This window comes from Ambystoma mexicanum, chromosome 5q, assembly GCF_040938575.1.
Source record: "Ambystoma mexicanum isolate Mex_15411 chromosome 5q, UKY_AmexF1_1, whole genome shotgun sequence".
NCBI lineage: Eukaryota > Metazoa > Chordata > Amphibia > Caudata > Ambystomatidae > Ambystoma > Ambystoma mexicanum.
Genome location: NC_090933.1, coordinates 1,341,061,425 through 1,341,085,738, shown reverse-complemented (window position 1 = coordinate 1,341,085,738; position 24,314 = coordinate 1,341,061,425). Strand labels below are relative to the sequence as shown.

Here is a 24,314-nt window from a genome sequence, read left to right as displayed (position 1 = left end):
GGCAAGCCAGCCTCCAATTCCACCTGGGATAAGACTGATCCTGAGATAACCAGGTCGATCCTTGTACCCTCTGCTCTTGTCAGGATGCTCTTGTCCGTGGGCCCGAGATCTGGCCTCAGGACTTTGCTATAGAGTGTATCCCCCCCCTCGCTGGGAAGAACTATGTGAACTCCCATTGGAGAACATTGCCACCTAATGAGCCTTCCCCCTCTGCAGCAGTTTCAGTAATCAGTGCTTGGGAATGAAGAGTGTGTTGATCGAAGCTCCTAAGATGGTAGCATTTGGAACATGCTTTGCTAGGTTTAGTCTTTCATTCATGGCCCAGATATGTAACTTATAACTTCCCTTTGTTATTACTCGGGCCAAAGGGTTATAACCCCACAGTCCCTGATGGCAGAAATGAGAACTGGGCCCTAGGACAGCAAAATACTTGTCGCACTAGCCTGCCCCCGGCCCACCTAGACACCCTGAAAAGGCGGCGGGGTGTAAGCTATTAGTAGAATGCCCGCCCAGCACCCATGCACACAAAGGCAGGATCTTACCAAACAGCTCGGGGCTTACTGCTCACGGGCTACAATCTGCGTCGCCAAATGATCTGCGCCTGCTTCATTACTACGCCAATGCAACGGCCAGTCAGGGTTAATGTCGGCCACGTTTGTGCCTACCAGCGGCTCTTTCCAACCTTCGAGGAGCTCTTGATATGTCGATATGGCGTTCTCTCTAGCTGTCTCTGACTAGGTTGGATTAGAGGAAAGGACGTAAGCCCAGACAAGTCAAGCCACACTGCCCAGCACAAATTACAACGTAGACAGCGAAAACGAGATTCAGCTTCCGTGAGCAGCCGCTTCCGACTCCCAAACTCATGGGGAGTTTCAGGAAACTGACAGCGGTTTCCTTTGATTTCTATGGCAGGGCCTGGGTGTCCCAAAAATGGGGGACACTCGGAGCCACTGCCAAATCAGCATGTAGCTGCCACCAGCCCATAGCCTGCTCTGTGGGCATCACACAGGTACCCAAACACACACACACACACACACACACACACGGTGTACAAGGGTGCACCCCCTCCCATGGGTGCCATAAGGGTATCCAAAGGGTGGTGTTTACCAAAAGATGAGAATGAAAAGCTGCACTGCAAGAGGCCCAGGCAGGACCTCAGTGGCAGAAAACCTAGTGAAAACGCATTCGGAGAAGTGGTAGGACAAGGTCAGTAGGCCCTGTCCCTTCATAAGGCATTTCCAGCTACCCATTCCTCTTACAAGAAACCCGGCTTAACACCTCATTACATGTAGATGGTTATCACTTATATCAGATGATGGCAAGTAAGGGCACTGGGGCAGACCATACAGAGGACTTCTTATTGGTGTCCGACAAGATTTTATTTAAAGACACATAGTCCTACCTGTTGGTAGTATCTCCGTCCTGGCCATTGAAGTGGGACTGGATGTTGAGCATAAGAAGCGTAACCTCCTACTTGTAAATGTATACATTCCCCCCCCCCCCCCAGAGACCGATAGCCCGAATGAGATTCAGGCACTCCTAGTTGATCTCTTTGTAGCCTGGGGGTAGACGCCTGACAACCATTTAATACTCCTGGATGGGGATTTAAATGCCTGTTGCATTGAAGAGCAAGAATGTGCTGGCTACCGCCACGTGGCAAAGAAGAGCCAGATGATGCAGAAAACGAGCAATAGAAAGGGTGCCCAGTGGGTACATTTCTTAAGAGCCTGGGATAGGACCCTTTTTTTTGTTAACAGATTATTGGTTAAAAAAAAAAAAAAACAATACAATGGCATACATTACATGAGCATAAATTCTTCGCATACAGATGGTGAGGCAGTATGATCAGACACCTTATACATTTGGCACACTGGCGCTTTTTCTTAAACCATTTAGGACAGTACATGAATCAGATCCTTAGCATATCAACAAGCGTTATGCGACAGGGTCTGTTGGTTTGACTGTTATGCTCTTTACATGGTCTGTTCCCATTTTTGCCATATTTTGTCCGCCTTTCTTGGGCAGCCTCTTGCCTGATAGACTCGGCGCTCCATCAGTATACTGGCTTCTACGTCCTTTATTCAAGGATCATAATGGGGGGTGACCTCCGATCCCCACAGTTGCGCTATGTTCCTTTTGGCGATCCCTGTGGACGTTGAGAGCAATAGTTTTTTAAAACGTGTCATTTCACCTTCTTCGATTCCTAGGAGGAGCTTGGGTTTGTTTGGAAATGGTCGGCCTTTGACCCTCGTTAGTCTTTCACAGCATTTTAGCCAAAATTTTTGTATTTGTGTACATTGCCATAGGATATGATAGAAGGTCCCTTCCTCCTGTTTGCATCGTAGGCATTTAGGGTTGCTTGTTTTGCCCCAGTTGTACAATGCTATTCAGGGATAATATATTCTGTGAAGTATTTTCACTTGTACAAGTCGGATTCTAGCAGATATCGCTGACTTTCTGGGATACATGAAGGTCGAGATCCATTCTTCAGGTAGTATCGGGCCTACATCCCTTTCCCATTTCGCCTTTAGGCTAGACATTTCTTTTGTGGTGAAAGAACAGATTGCATTGTACATGGTGGATGTGGTTTTATTTTTCACGCTGTCTGTGACAATGTTCCTCTCAATTGGCGTACATTCTGGCATGTTCACTAGTTTGGCCATTTGTTTAGTGAGTGCATGATGTATTTGGTTATAGTGGTAACTTTCTCTGGGTGGGAGACCATATGTGTTCGGAAGCTCAGTGAAGGGTATAATTCGATCATCTTTGATAATTTGCTGAATAGTCCATATACTGGCTGTTACCCAATTCAGCCATTTAGGGAGTTTGAGTTCTGTAAGGTAGGCATTATTCCAGAGGGGTTGCACTGGGGTGATTTTATTTTCCCACCCAATGTGCCTGTGTGATTCTCTCCATATTTGGGCTGTGTGTGTGTTATTATTGTGCGATCGGTGGGGGGGAGGGGTGTCCCTTTGTAGTAGAAAGGCTTTCGATTGGAGACATACTGTGCCTTGCTGCTATTTCGGCCTGTATGTGTGGTGATTCCAGGTTGCCATGTAGGATATCATTTACTGTCGCCATCTGAGTCGCCCAATAATGGGTTTGGATGTTTGGGAGCCTGATTTCCCCCTACCATACTGAACGTTGGAGGGTGCTTAAGACTATCCTTGAGTGTTTCCCTCCCCATAGCAATTTTCACACTATTCTATCTATTTTGCGAAATTCCGCTGTGGGGATGTGTAGGGGTGCATTTTGTAAAAATGTACAAAAAACGGGGGAGGGCAAGCATTTTGAAAAGCGCCGCTCTGCCTAACCGTGTCAGTGGATGTGACTCCCAGTGGTCCACATCCTGTGCAAATCATTTCACTATCGGTTGCAGGTTTTGGGTCACGTAGTTATCCAGTTTGTGCAATCAGGATGCCTAGGTATCGAAATTGGTTAAGTTCGATTTCGTATGGGGAGCCTTGAGGCGGTATGCAGTCTATTCCTTTGACTGGAAAGAGCACTGATTTGGAGCAGTTCACTCTCAGGCCACTAAAGGCCCTGTATTTGATCAGTATTTGTGTAACTATCGGGCATGAGATCGCTGGGTCGCCTAGGTACACCAGAAGATCGTCCGCACCTTGTCTTCCCATGTTGGGCTCCATCGGAAACCAGACCGCGTTGCTGTGTTACGCAGGATTGCAACTAGTGGCTCAATGATCAGTGCGAACAACATCGCTGATAGTGGGCACCCTTGTCTGGTTCCTTTTCCCAGTTGAAAGTTACGTGAGGACCAACCATTCACCTTCATCTCTGCAATTGGGGTATTATATAGGAGCTGGTCCCATTTTATGAAATGTTCTCCGAAGTTAATTTTTCTCATGATTATCCACAAGACCTCTCAGTGGACCTAATCGAAGGCTTTTTCGAAGTCTATGGCTAATAATGCCAATGATTGTTGTATAGTGGGTGCTCTTTCAAGTGCCAGATGCATCCTGCGGATGTTCATTCTTGTGGATCTCTGTGGCATAAAGCCGCATTGGTCCGGCTGGATCAGTGTTGTGATAACTGTTTGGAGTCTATTGGCTAGTATTTTTGCTTCGCCGTGGATTAGGGATATGGGCCTATAGGAGTAACATTCTTCTGGGGGGTTTACCTTTTTTGTGGATTACAATTATTGTGGCCTTGCGTAGTTCTAGTGGAATTATGCCTACTTTTTGGGAGTGTTCAAACATATTGAGTAGATGAGTTGCTATGTCTAGATGTTTTATTTTTTTTCCAGATGTCGAGTGGAAAGCGGTTAGGGCCTGGGTTCTTGCCTGCTTGGAGTTGGGAGATAGCCTCTGATATTTCATCTTCTGTTATTTTAGTGTCCAATGTATTGGCTTGTTCTGTGGTGAGTGTTGGGAGGTCAGTACCGTTTATTAAGGTTTTATCAACTAAGCTATTGGGGGGCTTGTATAGTTCTTCATAACATTTTGCAAAACATTCCGCTATCTTCTCAGAGGAGATTATTTCCGCATTTGTGTTTTTAATATTTTTGATTAGTTGTTGTCCCTCAGCTTGTTTTTCCAGCCATGCAAGCAGTTTGCCAGCTTTTTCCTCCTGTTTCACATAGGCGTGCCTTCATGGCGTTGTGCGCTTTTTTGGTGCAGTCTAAGGACAGATTGTGTAGCTTCTTCTGTGCTAGTATTAAAGCTTTTTTTGACTCGGGAGTATCGTTAGTAATGTGCTCTGTCTCTTTGATCATGACTTCTTTTTCGGCTTCAATAACCTGTGTACGCTGAGCCTTTTTTTTTAGCTGTTGTCCACTAGAGGATTTCGCCCTCAGAACTGGTTTGTAGGCCTCCCATTGTGTTCCAGGGTTATCCACCAAGCCTATATTGAGTTCAAAATAGTTGGAGGTGGCTGTTTCTAACTTTTCTTGTAGGTCTGGGAACCCCGATGTAATAGGAGTTAAACCGCCAGTTAGGAGGAGGACAAGGTCTTTCTGTTACAAGCTCTAGTAGCAGTGGTGAGTGATTCGATATACTTCGCGGCAGGAGGGACGCGCTGTGTACTTTATGGATACTCTGGCTCGGTAGGAAGTAGTAGTCTATCCTGGACATCGAGGCATGCACTCCTGAGTGGAAGGAGTATTCGCGCTTATTGCTGTGTAGCTCTCGCCATGCATCTTGCAGGCCCAGAGCAGAGGCAAAGGTAGCAAGTTTGGTGTTAGCAACGGGGTTTCTCCCTCTTAGGTGTGTGCGATCTAGAGTGTTAATCCAAGTGTCTGCTATATTTGAGGCAAGGATGGGGGTGATGTCTGCTAGCAGATTGTTTAGGATAGATGGTGGAGAGTATATTGCCATAATCGCCAGGCTTTGGTTCCATAAGGTTGCATGTATTTGTACATATCGTCCACCTTTATCCTGCGTTATGTGGGAAAATTGCCAGTGGAAGCCTCTTGTGTATTTCATCCAGAACAGGACTGCGAGACTTGTCCTTGGCCTCAAGCCCAGGGACCGTATCTCTCCAGGACTGAAATCTCTACACTGGCTCCCTGTGGCCGCGAGGATTAAGTTCAAAACCCTCTGCATTGTCCTCAAGGCCTTCTGGGGCCTGGGGCCTAAATACCTTCAACTCTCTCTTCCTAAATATCTTCCTTCCCGAGCCCTTCGCTCATCTGTCTCCAACTCCCTCAGGGTCAGCCGCTTCTCGAAGCAACGAGCTGGGGGTAGATCTCTCTCTGCGGCAGGGGCCTCCCTCGAACAGCCTTCCTGCCTCCCTGAAACTTGAGGAGAACCATCTTCGGTTCCGGAAGCACCTCAAAACCTTCCTCTTTGCTTCTGCTTTCTCTCTCCCTCTCCCCAGCTAAATTCTTCACTGAATCTGCACTGAACCTGCACCTGGGCCACTCTCACCGACCTCGGTCCTTGGCCCAGCCATTCTCCACTTGCACTGCCTCCCTGGCAACCCCTGCGCGGGACTGTCTCTGCATCCTTACAGCCCCCCCTCCCAGCACTTGTCTGCACCTATTTATTTATTTATTTATTTATTAATTATTCTACTTACCCTGTTCAGCACTTCCCCCTCTCCCCTTGCACTTTTTCCTTTCCCCCTACTCCTGCACTTGCGCGATCTGAATGACACCTGGCCTAGTAGGATCGTTGTCTGTCTTCCCCCCTGTTCACCCCTCCCTGCCTCGTCGCGCCTTGAAACACTTGTGTATAGGCGCGTTACAAATACCATATATCATATCATATATTAGGATTAGCACCCCTCTTGCTCCCATAGAGAAGCCCTCATGGATCGCAGTGCGGTAGTTGGATCTTTTGAAAAGGCTACATATCGTTCCAGCAAGATGTGTTTCAGTTAGGAGTACTATATCCGGTGAGAGTCGGTTTATATATTGTAACACCAGTCGTCTTTTAATGCAGGACCCTAGTCCATTCACGAGTGTCAGGCATCTATTGGTAGGATCAGCTTCAGGTGTCATCAGATGTCTGGATGTTTGATTTGTGGGTACGTCTCATGGGACGCGAGTGTCTTTTGGTTGTTAAAATGTGCTTTATTTTGGATTTCCTTGCGTTTGTCGAGCTCATGGTGTCACTGTATGCTAACCGGTGAGTGAAAAACCTTTCCCCAACTCCCCCCCTCCCTATACTCCAACCCCAACTGAAGCATCTGTCGTCCCATTATAAACTTGTGAACAATTAAACTTCAGTTTGCATATATCAGCTCCGTACTAGTTGAGCTTCACAGTTTATGTATAGACACAGAAGCTAGGGAGCCTAGTACTCTTGCTTCATGCTGTGTGGTCGCTTCCTCGTCGGGAGGCCGGCTCTGGTTTGGCCGCCAGCCATTGTGCGCCTTGTGGTTCATGATTCGGTTTGGAGCAGGGGCTCCGTTATGCTCCAGTTTACAGTAATTGTGTTATTTTCGATTGTTGCCGTTTGTCATTATTCATTTCCTTGTGGTGGTATTTCGTCTTGTTGTTGGGGTCTGATGTCTGGTGGTCTCTGGGTGTGATCTGTTGCGTTCGCCCCCCTGTTTTCTTTCTAGTGCTCCAATCGCCTTCTATGTGCCTTTCCGCCCAGTTGCACGCTTCTTTCGGGTCTGCGAAATGCACTACTGTTCCATTGTGGAATATTGAGTTGGGCGGGGAAGATTAGGCCATATTTCGTTCCCATTGTTTGCAGCTGTTTTTTGAGTGGATCAAAGGATTGGCGCGCTTTTTGCACCTCTCTGGTGAAGTCACGGAAGAAAGCGATTTTAGATCCATTGTAGATGACTGACCCCTCCGGCCTTGCCATCTGTAGTACGGCATCTCTATCACTATAGTTTAGGAATCTTACAATGACTGTGCGCGGTGGCGCCCCTGGTGTAACTTTAACGGTTGGAATACGATGTGCCCGCTCAATGGAGAAGAATTTGGAAAAGGATATCGCATCATATGTGTCTATGAGCCACTCCTCAAGGAATAGCTCCATGCTTGCTCCTTCTGCTTTCTCGGGGAGGCCGTGTATGCGGATGTTGTTGCACCTGGATCTTCCTTCACTTTTATCCGCTCTTGTTTCCAGGATTTTAATGGGGTCTAGCATGCCGGACATGTGTCGATTGACCCCCCCCCCGTAGGTTTTCTTCAGCTTCCGAGATGCATGCTTCGGCCTCACCAGTGCATGAGGTTAGCTTTTGGAGGTTGTGTCTCAGTAGGGATACGTTGGCACCAGTACTGTCCATTTTCTTCTCCATTGATGTTCTGGAGCTGGCAATGGCACCCATCACGTCCCTGAGGGAGATATTATCTTCCATGTTGTCCGCTTCAGTTGATGCCGGCCGTTCCGGCGAGCGAGACATTGGTGTAGTGGCGTATTGTTCTATCCTGCTTTGTGTGGAGGTTTTCCTGGGTTTGTCCTTCCCCATATTGTCTCGACGTCGTTGTGGTGCGGAAATTTCTTTCGATTCGTGAGGGGGTTGGCAGTGTTGGCTCGCAGTTGTATTGCGGAGTCTTGGGTTTGTTGTTCGCTGGATCGTGGAGTCTATTGGGAGGCGGTGCCGTGGGACTGCACAGAGTGGGGTCTTGCTTTGTGTCCACTTTTGACAGGAGTACTTGTAGTTCACAAGTCTTTATATGCACCCATATTTGACGTTTTTGTGCCCATATGTGTGCTTCCACTGCTTACAGCGTCTTGTCCTTCCTGTGTCATAATTCAAGAGTGTTCTCACCTTTATTCCCCCCCTCGCAGCGTGAATTTTTAGTTATGTGCAGCAACAGGATGTACTGAGACACTCGTCTCTCGTGTAGCCAAAATTAAACATGCTTTTCGGTGTTGTGGGGTCCTAACACATGCACCGCTCTCTGGGGGCGGAGGGGTGACAGTTACATTTGCTGTTATTTCGTACACCCAGCGTGGGTTTTATCAGCTCTTATAGGTTCCTGCGTGTTCCGTTCCGCTGCCCGGCACGCATTGGTTTTTTCAGGCTGTTTATGTGATTTGTGTGGCGCTTTGCAGGTTTCACCATCTGGCCCCCCTGGCTCGTCTGCACTCGATTCCCAGTCTGTTTTTTTTTTTAAACATATTTTTATTGAGAGCAGGTTTACAGCACGACTAAACATATACACAATTCAAAACACAGTTTGGATTTCTTACACCACTCAAAAATATCTATGCGTCGGGTGAGGAAGCAGCCAGTACAAGGAAAGTAAACAATGCACATCAAGGTGAGGATATGGGCGTTACTTCAGAGTCGAAGCCCAAATCACATAGGTAAAGGCACAACAGTGTCCAAATGTCTTTGGGGCGAAATCACATAAGTAAAGGCACAACAGTGTCCAAATGTCTTTGGGGCGACAGGATGACGCGACCGAGAGTACAAAGAGTTCCTCCTCATCATTTACCATACATAAGTCTTTTAAGAAAGTGGCCCTGGTTGGGGCGGCCGGAGACCTCCAGCATTTAAGAATACAGCGCTTGGCAACAATGCATGAAATATTAAACAATTGTCTCGTGGTTTCCTTCACCTTGCCACAGTCACCCAGTAAGTATTTCAGGGGGGACAGAGTCGCCGGAATCGATGTAATGTCTTCAAGAAGTTCTGCGACCTCCCCCCAGAACTCCACAATCAATGGACACGCCCAATACATATGATAAGGCCCCGCATCAGAGGCGTCACACTTGGGGCAGACACCTGTGCAATTGTCCACAAATTTAGCCAGTCTAGCAGGGGAGTAATGAAGTTGGTTTAAAACTTAAAACTGAATTAGTCGGAGCCCAGAGTTCATAGAGACAGATCGCGTAAATTGACAGTAACAGGCCCAACAGACATCTATCTGGGTACCCACATCCCGCTCCCAGACCCCTCATCGCGTTACGTGAAGGGGAGTGGGTTTGCACTAAGGAATACAGCATAAAGACCCCCTTGCCATAGCTGTTTGTGGACACTATCGCCCTGATGCATTCGTGTGTCTGGGGCTCTTGCGGAAACGTTGGCCATTTCGCCGAAAATGCAGCTCTCATTCGGTAATATTGCAAACGCTTAAGCTGGCCTCCCCCACTGCTCCAATGAAGTCTGTGAGTTCACAGAACTCACCATCTGGGAACATGTCCCGCAATGTGAAAAGCCTATTAGGATTCCAGGATTGCTGAAGGGCCCGATCAAATGTGGGGGTAAATGCTAGAGAAGTTCCAGAGGGGGATTTCCAGGTAGTAGGGGGATTCCAGACCTATCCTCTAATAGCTTCTGGCCCAAGCATGAGTGGTTGTGTATACCGGATCGAATGGGCAGATGTCCCCGTAACTAGGGTTAAGAAGGACTGAACGCATGTCATTGGGGTGGACAGAGTGTTTTTCAATCAGTATATGTGGGGCTGTGTCCCCAAGGTCAAACCAATGTTTCGTGAATTGAGCCTGCGCACATAAGTAATATAGCTCAAAGTCTGGTGCAGCAATACCACACTGCATAAAAGGTTCAACCATCTTATCCCATCCCATCCTGGCTGTCTTCCCGTTCCAGATAAACGAGGAGGCGAGTGATTTAAGTTTCGAGAAAAAGGGCTTACCAGACCAGATTGGGATGTTATTGAAGTAATATAGGAGTTTGGGGAGGACCACCATCTTGAGTAACGCAACTCTGCCATATAGGGATAGTGGAAGGTTAGCCCATAACTGGAATTTGGTCGAAAGGGTTGTCAACAATTCCCCATGATTATGCGTATACAACAGTTGTTTATCTTTGGGGATTCCCAGTCTGTTTGTTGTGGTGGATGACTGGTCTTGCTATGGGTATCACACCTTCATAATGGTGCCCAGTGCCGCCGAATTTGGGGGGGTTGCCGCCATTTACCTTTGCTAGTATTATGTCCTCCTCACTGGCGCCGTGTAGTTTGGCCCGGCGAAGTGCCTATGCACACATGTCTCTGTGGAGCCTCAATGTCCTCTTTATGCTGTGTCAGCATGATTGGTGTTGTATTGGAGCAGAGGTGTTTGGGGTTCGTGAGGTCTTTACAGCAGTGCTGGCGTGATAGGAGAGAAGACAGGGGTCTGCGCTTGTCGGCTGCCCCTCCCGTCTCCCTCTTTCCCCTCTCCTTACTGCTGTTCTTTGTCTGCACCTTTATGGAACTCCAGGGCCGTTGTGTGCGTTACCGCTGCTTTGGTGGAGGACCAGAAGGTGCTCTACGCAGAGCGCCCGCGCCCGTGTCGTGGGCCTTATCAGCTGTATTCAGGCTCGTCTCAGCTTCTCGTTGGTTTCTCACGGGGGGGTGGGGAAGGTTGTACTGTTACTTGCCCCTCTTGCGGTGTAGCAGCGGCAGCATTGTGCAGGAATGCGTTCTCATAGGTGTCCTCGCGTAGCGGGGTGCAATGTGCACTCTAGTCTCTGGATTGCCGGTAACACTCGCTCGCCCCAGGTGTTCCAGGCTATGTCTGCTCTTCGTCACTGCGTGGGGGCGGAGGGAGGAACACCTCAGTGTGCAGGGGGGGGATGTTTGCCGCCTTCGCGTATCACGGACGCCTTGATCCGCTACAGGGGATGGTGGGCCTGGATTGACCCCGTCCGGTCGTACACTTTCCCCAGTTCTACCAGGTGGGGGGCAGTGTATGTTCTGTCCTCTGCTTTCACAACGTCGGAGCAGTCGGGACAGTCGCTTCGCTCCTCGGGCTGGTTCTCTCGTTGGATCGCCGCGCTCACCGCCTACTTCTTATCTGCGGCAGCCATCTTGGCTGCCTTTTCGCGGTCTGTTGCCTCTGGCCTTCGGCGGTCGTATCTTTGGAGATTCGCACCGTTCATGGTCCGCTGTGCCACGCATAAATGCGGCAGATTATCGCACTTCACTGAAGTGTTTTTGGGTATTTCAATAGATATTTTAAAGTAGGATGGGTGCAGGATTAGGCTGGCGGCCCAGGAGCGACAAAGGATTACGTCTTCATTGCACGCACGCTGGCCATGCCCCCGTATATGACCCTATTGAATGGTTTAACCAGGGGAATAGCCCGGGGCAATATACATAGGGACAGAAAAACTGTTGTGCCACCCTGGACTACTTTTTCGGTAACTATGTAGGTCTCAAAGAGATCATAGACCTAAAAGTGGCCTAGAACGTCTTCAGTGACCATGTTATGTTGGTCTTGTGCATATATATGCCCAAGCCAGCAGATTCATATCGTAGTGTTGCAGGTTTACAGTTTAATCACTCTGGGGAATCGTATTAGCTGGACCACCAGACATGTCTTGTGGGCAAATCAAGTTATTGTCAAACTGTGTGCTGGTGATCACAGTCTGCTGTGCAACTTGAACGCAAACCAAATAGAACGCTGGTTGACGATTAGCGCTCAAAATGGGTTCTTTTCCCCCGTGACATTTAATAGTAGTGGGCAAGCGTACAAATGATTTGGATCCCTAGATCTGAGATGCAAAAAGGGAAATGAAAAGGAGGCTACGATCAACCGTTGATGTAAGTGAGGTGAAGCGAATAACCAAGGTGATTCAGGGTGAGTATAAATAATGGATAATATGTTGGAGATCTATTAATAATAGGAAATGGCAAAGTATGATTTGTGTTCTCCAAAGTGGGAACACAAGAAACATATGCTCAACTCTAGCTTGGGCGACAGTAAAAAGCACACTTTAAATCCAATTAGAGAAGTGTGGTTGGATTACTTGAACGTCAAAGATGACAACCCTAAGCAAGTGTTGGGTTTACAACAATGTCCGGCGTGGTGGCTTTTGCTGTACACATTATTGAGGACACAATTTCAAAACTCAACAACTCCAGAGCCCCTGGCCCAAATGGACTAGCTAGTATAGTATTGAAATATGATCCGAGAGAGTGCGCTATGATCCTGGAGATTTTATCTGATAAAGTTTGTCAATCGCAGGAGATCCCGGATTCTTGGCAGCAATCCATTTTGCTCCTGGTTTTCAAAAAATGGTGACCGAATGAAACCAGATAATTATAGGCTCTTGTCACTCTTAGACGTCACAGGTAAAATGTTCTCTTTGTTTGTTTTGAGGACTTACAGAGTTGGGTTGAGAAATCCCACCTACTTCAATTTGTCCAGACAGGCTTTCGTCCGTGTAGTTCGACCACCCATAATCTTAGGATCCTAGACACCGTTTACCACGGTGGCAACACTGGGCAAGGCCCCACTAAATGCCATTTTTGTAGATTTTCAGGTTGCTTTTGACAGTGTCAACCGAGCAAAGCTCTGGTGAAAAATGGGAGACTGGGGATGCCCAACATGGTTGCCAGCGATATTAAAGGGTCTACACCACAACACGGGGTAGGGCAATGTGAGATTGGATGATGTGGGCAATCTACCAGCTAGAATTGTGATTGGCAGAGGGGGGTCAAGCAAGGTTGTGTCTGAGCCCCCCTCCTATTCAATTTATACCTTGCCATCCTCTCACAAAAGCTCCTAGTTACCACGGGATATTGCCCTAGAATTAGGGCTGTCCCTATCCCCTGCATGGTCTATGCTGACGACTTGGTTATCCTCCATCACACTTATTGTGGAGCAAAGGGGATGTTCGAGGAATTGGTTCAGTATGCAGCTGATAATGATTTGACCATAAACATGGAAAAAACTAAGGTTATGCTGATAACGTCCAAAAAAGTGAACTGAGCCACGTTTACCACAAGCTTGGGCATCCTGGCTTATGTTAACAAATATCCTTATTTGGGCTTAATGATGAGCGCAAATAAGGATTATACACACATAATTGAAGGAACAAAGAACCAGGCCCACTGCTCCACACATATGATAGCCAAATTTGCAAATCATACTGCAGGCTACACAATTGAGGAAATAATTGCACTATACAAACAAAGCTATTGTCCTACGGTTTTATATGGGTTTGATGCCTTGGCTATGAGTGACGTGGGTTAGTTCGATAAACTGGAGGGTTACTTCTGGAGGAAAGTATTGAAACTCCATCCTTCTACTCATGTTGAATACTTCAGGCTTGAACTGGGGCTGTTATCCCTGAAGGACCTAGTATAGGAAAGACAGGGTGTTTACAACTAGAAGCTACCGCAAACCCCAAATGCCAACTTTTGGCAGTAGATGTCCTGAAAGCGCTCTATCAGGAAAATTAGGCTTTGGCATTGGACCAATAATTATGTCCGACTATGATCGCTAAAGACCTACCCCTATGTCTCAAAGGTTACACGCTAATTCCGGTAACAGATTACAATTACCCATAGGGCTGCTGCCAGTATCATGTATTTATTGGTTTTTTATTGGTCTTATTCCATTGGTCAAATGACTCCCTCACATTTATTTAAATGATTTTCATTGTATTGTATTGCACTAATGATGACGGAAATGATGAGCATTTTAATAATGAGGAATATTCATGTATATGAAGGGGACCACCGATAGTACTCAAAGAATGTTTGGCTGAGTAATTTTCTGTTTTCTGTTTTCTAACTGATGATTACTGTGGAATTTTTGATGATTACATTTGTAAATCTTCTTTTAGATTCAAAACAAAATAAAATGAATAAAACGTTATCTGCTGTAAAATCCTTCCCCAAAGATAAACTCTATACACAAAGTGCATTAAGTAAAGTTGGACTTTAATTTAGTGATATAAAAAGTAAGCAAAACATTGGGGACTTCCGACAGTGCCTTAAGTACTGGGACGAAGAATAAGGGCTCAGATTCACAAAACTGCAGTATGTAGTCTAGTGGTTCTAATGACCAACACCTGAGCAGGATTTTTGAATATTTAAGGCCCCCCCAGGAGAAGGCCATTAGAACAAGAAGGTGGTGCAGTAGAAGTTGCCCCCGCCCCTGCAGTTGCAGAAGCAGAGAAACAGAGATGCTGCTGTAGTTGAAGCAGATGTCGGTCCTGAGAGGGTCTTTGAGATAAACTGAAGTGCAGAGGTTGCGCAGCAGGAAGCAGTATTTCAACAGGCTTTCCCTTGGAGAGAAATGCTCTCCTTATTTCGTGCCTTGTCCTGGTGGCTGGCGAGAACCGGTGTGCATGAGGACGGAGAAAAGCTTCTTTCCCAAAAGGCGCAAGCTGCGGGAATACGACCAAAGCAGTCAGTTGTTCAGGAAGTATCGGACGTAGCAGAACTGGCAGTTGCAGCGGATCGAGCGGACACCGATGAAGAAACTAGTTACTTTACCTTTATTAGGTAAACCCAGAATGCTCTGTAGTCGACCGATGGCTGCTAATAATTATTTTAAATTCCGAACTAATGTAAGAAAGTCATATTGGCATAATAAGTAGTTTGAAAGAGGACATGAAAATAAAGATTCCAATCATTGCCCAAGCAAAGAGTGGACACTATTGAACCAAGATAGAAACCCACATTGCCAAAGTAAAGAGCAGGCATACTGAGAAAAAACTATAACCCACATTGCCAAAGTAGAGCGGGGCAATACTTCAGAAAGAATATAACCAACATTGACAAAGTAAAGAGCGAACCGTATTGCAGAAAGATTGTAACCATTATTCTGAAAGAGGCAATAGCAAAGCAACTCACCAACAAGCACTGCCTAAACCACAGGAGGACAAGTATAGCAAAGAAACCTTGTCAACAGTTACTCAATGTGAAAGTAGGAAATCAAGTGGCAGGAGAGAAGCCCTCCTTGTGTAGCTATCAAGGAGGAGAGGAACATAACCTGCTTTGCTTGCAGCAAATAAATCAGCAGAGCAAACAGCACCAGTTTGTATTGTGTCCTCATAGTAGAAGTTGCAAATGTCAATCTTGTTTAAAGTCAGAGACTTTTTTTAAAGGTTTGAAGCAAGCCTCACCACAGAGTACATCTAGTAGTGTTAGGAGGCTGTATCCTGGCAGGCGAGTACCAGGAAAGGGATTATTAGTGGTATTCCTGGCAGGTTAGTGGACCAGGAAGAAGATGTTGAAATGCAGCATTGTGGTGGGAGGATGTGAAGGAAAGTGGCAAGGCCACCAATGTGTTTGATGAACTATGGTAAAACCATTCTGACAGCACTTTGTTGTTAATGAGGAAGAATTGTGAAAGTGCTTTTCTCAAGGAGAAGATTGTGGAAAAATAATCCTGACAAACTTTGTTGTTCAAGAAGCATTGTGAAAGTGTTTTTCAAAAAGGAGAAGTTCAGTTGAAACATGAATCATAAGTGTGAAGACAAAGCTTTTTCGTTTTGGAGACTTTGCCAAAGGCCAAGTGAGAGACCTTTTGGGAGTGAGAAGAACTGTTTTGTATTCGGAGTGGAAGTTGGCCATTAAAAATAACTTTTCTTCTTCAATGACACTCGTTCCCCATACATCATAGTCCACCATTTCTTAGTAGATATTGAGACTGGTTCATTAATGAACTTGCCCAATATTTTTGTTCTAAATTCCGTTAATGCAAAAAAGTACCAGGTGCTGCAAGGATTCTATTGATTCTTCACATTTACAGAATCTATATGTCACATCGGTCCTGTCATTTCTTGATCTTACCCCCAGTATCTCTCTTGTGGGGTAGAGGTTTAAGTAAAAAGCACAAACTGTGATTGATAATGTCTATTTGGAAATCCTGCCAAACATTTCGGTAATGTGTTGTATCTGGGGGCTTACGGATACGCCTGCACGTATAATCTATATGATGGCCTCTGTTGCATCTGTATCCAATCTTGAGTCCATAGTTTGTGTTTAACAATGAAATTACTATCCGAGTGCCTTCTGACATCTTCAGGTTTGCTAGAATTGTACAGCAGATTCTTCTCCATTCACTCAAGATCAGTTCAGTACCTGTTAATGACAGCTCCTTGTAATAGTCTAAAGCCTTGTGTTGGATTCGGTAATATACGCTAGGCTCTTCCATACTACCATTGCGTACATTGAAATCAAGCCAAGTTCCATCAATATCACTTGGATCGGTATACCTCTGGGTAAGTCTAATACCCTTTTCCAAAACAAACCTTTGAGTGCTGGCTAAAGCTGCGCGGGCAATGCAAAGGACTCTGCTCCATAAATTAAGATTGGCCCTGCATTCATGCGGTAAAATGAGATCATTTACCTCTTCAATACTATTCTTCCATGGGCTGCTAGATTTCTAGCCTTGCCCCGTAGGACACATTCTCTGGGAGCTTCTCTCACACTAACATTCAAGCAAATCCAAGATCACAAAATAATCTACTTTAGTTAACTTCTCACTATTCAGCTACCACGAGTATTTGTATCTTGTGTTCTTACTTGTTGGGTCCATCACCAGAATTCTAGATTTGGCCACATTGATTTTCATGCCATTTTTTGAGACATAATCCTGCAGTGCTTTTAACTGTCTTTGCAGACCGATTGGTGTTTGGACTATTAATACCAAATCGTCTGCATATAGTAATCTATCCAGAACTACTTTATCTAATTTCGGGGGGAATCTCCTCGCCCTCTGTAGTGATTCCTGCAAGTCAGAAATTAATAGATTAAAAAGAGCTGGGACAAGTGGACAACCTTGCTTCAGACGCTTCTCTTTCATTATCGATTCAGAAAGTGCTCCTCATGTCCAATCTAGCTCTGTGAGGTGCTCGAATAAAAATCTTGCATTGCTTCTATGATGTCCTTTGGGCAGTCCCAGGCTTTAAAATTTGCCCAGAGCTTAGTACGATCTATAGTATCGAAGGCTTGAGCCAAATCTATTCAGACTGAGTAGGCTTCCTCTTGTGCGTCCGTTTTAGCATATGAACCGGAAACACATTTAAAGTTGTACCCGCTCCTTATACAAAACCTGACTGCATAAGGTCAGAATTGCCCGTTATAATGCTTTAGTTTGAAATAGCCTTTAACACCAGAGGTACGAAGATCTTTCCTGCTTCATTTAGAAGGACGATTGGCCCATAATTTTTAGGATCCGACCTGTTGCCCTTCTTAAAGATTGGGACCACCACAGACGTTTTCCACGACAAAGGTACTCTTCTGGTCTTCTTTACATAACCAAATAGTTCCCACATAAATGTCGCCCATAATTCGGTATCTTTTTTCAACGTTACATTTGTCATTCCGTCAGGCCCCACAGCCTGCGAGTTGCTTAGTTTGGTGATCAGTTCCAGAATATCTTCTTTGGCCACAGGAAATGCCCATCCTCGCAACGCAGACTCTCATCATTTCTATGTTCCAGTTATTGTAAATATCGAGGAGAAATGTTCAACCTAAGCTCCTCCAGTGACCGTGTTGATCAACTCCACCTGCGGTGCTTTTTTGATAGTTGATCATCTATCAAATTTCACCCATATTTTTGGCAGCAATGTTTTTTAACATTGATTCAGCATCTCGCTGCAACATCAACTTTTCTTGACCTCGCCCAATTACGGTGCTGTTAGTTTTACTATTTTAATGGTGAGTGCTGAATAGATGGCATTTTGCTTTCTTTTCTGGGTGGGGTATGTTTGTGGTGTTTTGGGGCATGGTAAAAAGACATCAGATAAAAATATATAGGGAATTCTGAGTCCTCCATGGCTCTCGGCTAACCCTACAGGAAAGGAACAGTGCTGATTTTCAAGATCTTTAATTGGCATGTGCAAGTTTATTTTACTTATTTGTTTAACATGTACATCAATTTGGTGCAATGTTTCTAAATTGTAGCCTATGTTTCGATATTCCATGCACATCTCTGCCGCAGTCACGTTTTCCACTGAGCCATCTTACCTGCTTTATAACCTTGCCTGAAGGCTGAGTACAGTTCTTTGCTGCAGACACACTACCTCCTGAGATGTTTTGCTCAGAGTTTGTAATTTGCTGGGATCCCTGCAACAGCTATATTAATCAATTTAATTATATTATTTTGATTGGGAATTGGTTGTATTGGAACCTGTAATTTTGATATTTCTCACACAGGTCATGTAAAAATCAATCCGATCCTAACCAAAATCCAATTTTACAATAGAGACGTCATAAATGATTGTTCCAGCTCAATAGTTTTCAACTGCAGAATACAGGGAAGACCAGAGATGCATTGAAAATGCTTCAGCTAACCCCTCCCCAGCAAACAGGGCTGAGGCTTTGTTTGCACGTTCACACCTCTGCTATGCCTGTACTCAAATCAAAAACGTGAGAGCAGCATTTGTTTAATTGGCCTTTTAAAGGATAAGCATGACCTGCCTGAAATGTATTGTGAAGGGGAAACTATTTAGATTTGAGTGATAGTTCAGCTTTCGTCAGTAGCCAAATATCTCATTTTCAGCCAAATACTTATTGGAAGCTGAATTTAGATACACCTCTAATCTGAGCCCATCTGACCATAGCTATTATCCTGATTTCAACTGTGCCCAGATGCAATTTGGATCATGCAGCGTGCGATCCAAGTACATCAAAAATGATCCTAAATTAAAATGTCGACCATGTGGGGATAGGTTGTACAGTTACTTACAGTACTCCCGTAGGAATCAGTGGGGGTTGGTGTAGAGACAGTATAGAATATTCATGTGATTACAAAGTCAGGTTCCCTTTATGGGGAAAGTGCAACTATCTATCTCAGCCAAGGCTCAAATTCCACCACCAAAGGCCAGGCCTAGGCAGCTGCAGGTAAGGACTTCAGAGCAATTGGTGACCGGGGAACAGAGGGGCATGAAAGCAAGTAAGCAACCCAGCACCTTGGACCCCAATAATGATAAACCACTATGCAAGGTAGGTTAGGGCTGTTCGTTGTAACTGCTGTTACTGTTGGATTAGGCATTGTAGGTCCAAGGGTGCAAAGTGCAGAGTGGACTTCAAGTGACCACTTTAACAGTTGTGCCCAGCAGATCTGTCATTCTGGCTCCATCAGGAACCTAACAAAATAGATCCCCATCAGGCTGAACTTGGCTGCAAATGAAGGAAGACCTCTGCAACAACTCCCACAATGCCTGAGGGCCCCCCAGGTTACTTTGAAGTGTCCTTGCACAGGCTTCTCTGGCCAAAGAATGAGGGACCACAGGACTCTGGCTCCACCAGGATTACACTGTTAGGCAGAGGATAGGTGAGGATGACCTACACAATTCACAACACCAGGCCGTGTGTGATCTCGGCAACAAGGGAAGCCCCTATTTCGAATGCTGTGCCAGATATGCGACCACAAATCCTCAGCACTTCAGGACGACGACCTTTATGATGCAGGACTCTGAACTGATTGCCCTCTTGCCGGAACGTCTACAAGCAACTTAAAAAAACTGCAAGTAATTCAAAATAATGCACTGAGAACAGCGCTGAATATCCCAAATAAATAACATATCTCTGCCGCTAGAAGAAGTGCCCACTGGCTCCCTATCTGCGAGCGAATTCACTTCAAAACCCTCACATACATGTGTCTGGTAAACACTGCCCCTAAATACTGTGCCAATACATTTAAGAAAACAAGCGAATAGACCAACCACAGCCCCTCAATCTAACCTGCTCATAACACCTAAATGCAAACAAAAATCTGGAGGACGTAGCTTCCCTCTAGTAGCATCTAAATACTGCCACACCCTACCTCCCCAGCTCAAGGCCGAAACGTCGCTTTGGTTCTTCCGCAAAAGCCTCAAAACGTGGCTTTTCTCACAAGACACTTAACTCAAGTATGCCTTCTCTCTAGAGCGATGTACTACATGTAATTTTGTTACCACTAATGACTTATCACCTATGTACCCGTACTTTGTGCTATACTACTGCACTTCCTGTAACCAGCGCCCTGATGCCTATGGGTTTGGTGCGCTATACAAATAAATAAAATTAGGCTTCATGGCAGGGAGGCACCATGGAAGATCTCCACTATTGATTGACGAGTACAGCTTCACCTTGGAGGCCTTGGCGAATGTGGGCTCTGGCAGCATTACTCCGGTGCCCCTTTGCAACCTCTTCATCTTTGGATACTTGAAATAATTTCAGCCCACCTGTAAAAGAACCTGCTACATACAAACGTCTGGGCTGCTGTTAAATCCGGGATAGCCAGCTCAGGTACAGCCAAGCCCTCACGCAAGGTTTGGAATGTGTATGGCAGCTATCTGCAGCCCTATACCCAGTGCAAACCAGTTAATTGCACGCAAAGAGGCTACTTCTCTGGCCAGAGCCTGCAAAGAGGACGCTCATATATGGTATCACCCTACCCAGGCTGACAGGAATACAACCAGGAGGACAAAAATCACAAAAACACATGGGCGCCTATTTTGAGCATCGTAGTGCACAATATGCTGCCATACATTGAAGGAAAGATGCACAGGAGTGCACCCATAAAGCTAAAAACAAAGTTATGACTGCATCCAGCCTGCCTGGGCTTCCCCTACTACTGGAAAAACACACACATTCTTAAAAAGAATGGCAAAACAAGGTTTCCTTGCACTTCTTTCCTTAAGGGAGGTAGTAGTTCTACCATAGAGTTAAATGGGGACAGGGCCACCCGGCAGTGGTAGCATTCAGCACTGCCAGTGCCCCCCAAATGAAAGGTGTTAAGCCAGTGAATGAGGTTTAAAAAGATCTAACTCCCAGAAATCTGGTCAGGTTACCAGATAGTTTCGGGATGATGGCTCAGGGGCAACAAGCTCTCCTTGGAAGCAAGACAACACAGAGCCACAGGTTCGATCTCCCGATCTGCGCTCAAACTTCTGGGTGTTAAGCGCGTTATAAATAACCTACCATATCATAGTCTGGGATCCCATTGAAGTGAATTGTAAAGCTGCAAAAAGCAAATTTCTTCCTAACAAGCATGTTTTTTAGAATGTCGAGGATGGGATGGTAAATAGTCCATATAGAGAAGGAGATAGTTGGCGGTAAGATGTTTGAGGGACGGAGGTTATGGCTAGTTAATTTATAAGATCACATTTATGAATGTATATGATATCGGATGCATAGCTGGTGAAATGTTTGTTGATCAGAGGGAGTGAGGGGATGCATAGTATGCCTGTAAAGTGTAGGATGAGATGGTGGTGATTTGTGTTCTACCTCCAGAGGTAACTTGCTTCTCCTTTGTCCTGCCGAACTTGGCCTCTTTTTTTGTTCTCACCTCTGCAGGTCTTCCTGGTCCTCACCCTCCAGCTCCTGGTTACCTTCTCGTTTGTATGCATTTTCACCTTTGTGGATGGGGTAAAGCTTTATGTTCGTCGTAATGTCTGGACCTATTACGTGTCATACGCGATCTTCTTCGTCTCTCTGATCTCGTTGAGCTGCTGCGGCGAGTTCAGACGCAAGCACCCGTGGAACCTGGTGGCTCTGGTAAGACTTTTTGTGCCCTTGAATTTTCCAGATTATCATCGCCCCTGCTCCATACTGCAACACTACCTATTCCCCATAACCTCTTAATAGCTTTCAAGATCTTGCTGCTATATGTAAGATTTTTGGATGCCATTATTACAGCGTATTCTTAGGAGAAACATATTTGTGTGGGAAGGTGCAGGGGGCGGGCTAAAATGCACAAGCTAGATTCCCTGCCTCGGTCTGGATGCTGTGTGTATATGAAGTATACACTAGCTGGGTCTCCCTGCATTCGCTCCAACTCTATGGTTTATACTTTTGAGGGTCTGGGCGTTTAAACTCTAGATGCCCTTAACCTGAATGCATTCCTTTTCTAGGAAGGACAGACTGACCAACGAACTAACGAACATGCTGGTAGTGTGCCGTGGGCTAGTATCATCTGTTTGGTAGTCTGGGAGGAACTACTGACACTCTGGTTGTGGCTCAAGTTTTCTTTAGTTCAAAAATTACTGCTTCGGAGGGGCATGCTACTGGGCACTGAATTCCTTTTAAGTATGCTACAATATTCCTGCAAACCACTGTTTAGATGCACCCTGGGATCCCCTCTACATGTGCTACAGCATGCCTGGGAAGGACTGGTCATGGGTACCCTGGTTAGCCCCTCTACATATGCACAGCAAGCCTGGGAAGGACTGGTTATGGGTACCCTGGGAGCCCCTCTACATGCGCATAGCAAGCCTGGGAAGGACTGGATATGGGTACCCTGGTAGCCCCTATACATATGCACAGCAAGCCGGGGAAGGACTGGCTATGGGTACCCTGGTGACACCTCTACATATGCACAGCAAGCCTGGGAAGGACTGGTTATGGGTACCCTGGGAGCCTCTCTACATGTTCACAGCAAGCTTGTGAAGGACTGGTTATGGTTTTCCCTGGTAGCCCCTCTACATGTGCACAGCAATCCTGTGAAGGACTGGATATGGGTACCCTGGTAGCCCCTCGCAAGCCTGGTAAGGACTGGTTATGGGTACCCTGGTAGCCTCTCTACATGTGCACAGCAAGCCTGGGAAGGACTGGTTATGGGGACCCTGAGAGCCCCTCTACATGTGCACAGCAAGCCTGGGAAGGACTGGTTGTGGGGACCCTGGGAGCCCATCTACATGTGCACAGCAAGCCTGGGAAGGACTGGATATGGGTATCCTGGTAGCCCCTCTACATGTGCATAGCAAGCCTGGGAAGGACTGGATATGGGTACCCTGGTAGAACCTCTATACGTGCACTGCAAGCCTGGGAAGGACGGGTTACAGGGTCCTTGGTAGCCCCTCTACATGTGCACAGCAAGCCTGGGAAGGACGGGTTACCGGGACCCTGGGAGCCCCTCTACATGTGCAAGCCTGGGTAGGACTAGTTAGGTGGGCCTTAGAGCCCCTCTACATGCGGCACTGCAACTGTGGGATGGACTGGTTAGTTGGGCCCTGGTATTTCCTCTACATGTGCACAGCAAGCCTGGGAAGGAATGGATATGGGTACCCTGGTAGCCCCTCGCAAGCCTGGGAAGGACTGGTTAGGGGTACCCTGGTAGCCCATCTACATGTGCACAGCAAGCCTCGGAAGGACTGGTTATGGGTACCCTGGTAGCCCCTCTACATGTGCACAGCAAGCCTGGGAAGGACTGGATATGGGTACCTTGGTAGCCCCTCTACATATGCACAGCAAGCCTGGGAAGGACTGGTTATGGGTACCCTGGGAGCCCCTCTACATGTGCACAGCAAGCCTGGGAAGGACTGGATATGGGTACCCTGGTAGCCCCTCTACATGTGCACAGCAAGCCTGGGAAGGACTGGATATAGGTACCCTGGTAGCCCCTCTACATGTGCAGAGCAAGCCTGGGAAGGACAGGTTATGGGGACCCAGGGAGCCCCTTTAAATGTGCACAGCAAGCCTGGGAAGGATAGGATATGGGGACCCTAGGAGCCCCTCTACATGTGCTACAGCAAGCCTGGGAAGGACTGGTTATGGGGACCCTGGGAGCCCCTCTACATGTGCACAGGAAGCCTGGGACGGACGTTTATGGGGACCTGGGGACCCTGGGAGCCCTTCTGCATGTGCACAGCAAGCATGGGAAGGAATGGAAATGGGTACCCTGGTAGCCCCTCTACATGTGCCCAGCAAGCCTGGGAAGGACTGGATATGGGTACCCTGGTACCCCCTCTACATGTGCCCAGCAAGCCTGGTAAGGACTGTTTATGGGTACCCTGGTAACCCCTCTACATGTGCCCAGCAAGCCTGGGAAGGACTGGTTATGGGTATCCTGGTAGACCCTCTACATGTGCCCAGCAAGCCTGGGAAGGACTGGTTATGGGTACCCTGGTAGACCCTCTACATGTGCCCAGCAAGCCTGGGAAGGACGGGTTATGGGTACCCTGGTAGCCCCTCTACACGTTCACAGCAAGCCTGGGAAGGAATGGTTATGGGTACCCTGGTAGCCCCTCTACACGTGCACAGCAAGCCTGGGAAGGACTGGATATGGGACCCTGGGAGTCCCTCTACATGTGCACAGCAAGCCTCGGAAGGACTGGTTATGGATACCCTGGTAGCCCCTCTACATGTGCCCAGCAAGCCTGGGAAGGACTGGATATGGGTACCCTGGTAGCCCCTCTACACGTGCACAGCAAGCCTGGGAAGGACTGGATATGGGTAACCTCGTAGCCCCTCTACATGTGCACAGCAAGCCTGG

General features: G+C 46.7%; 1 protein-coding gene across 2 annotated transcripts in view; it reads left to right on the top strand.

The window, feature by feature from the left end:
- Window positions 1-24,314, top strand: part of GRINA (glutamate ionotropic receptor NMDA type subunit associated protein 1) — a 431,157-nt gene that overhangs the window by 313,851 nt on the left and 92,992 nt on the right. For both annotated transcript variants that reach the window (XM_069621966.1, XM_069621967.1), the window contains exon 4: window positions 21,398-21,598. In XM_069621966.1, the coding sequence (XP_069478067.1) occupies window positions 21,398-21,598 (201 nt within the window). The remainder of the gene's footprint in view (window positions 1-21,397; window positions 21,599-24,314) is intronic.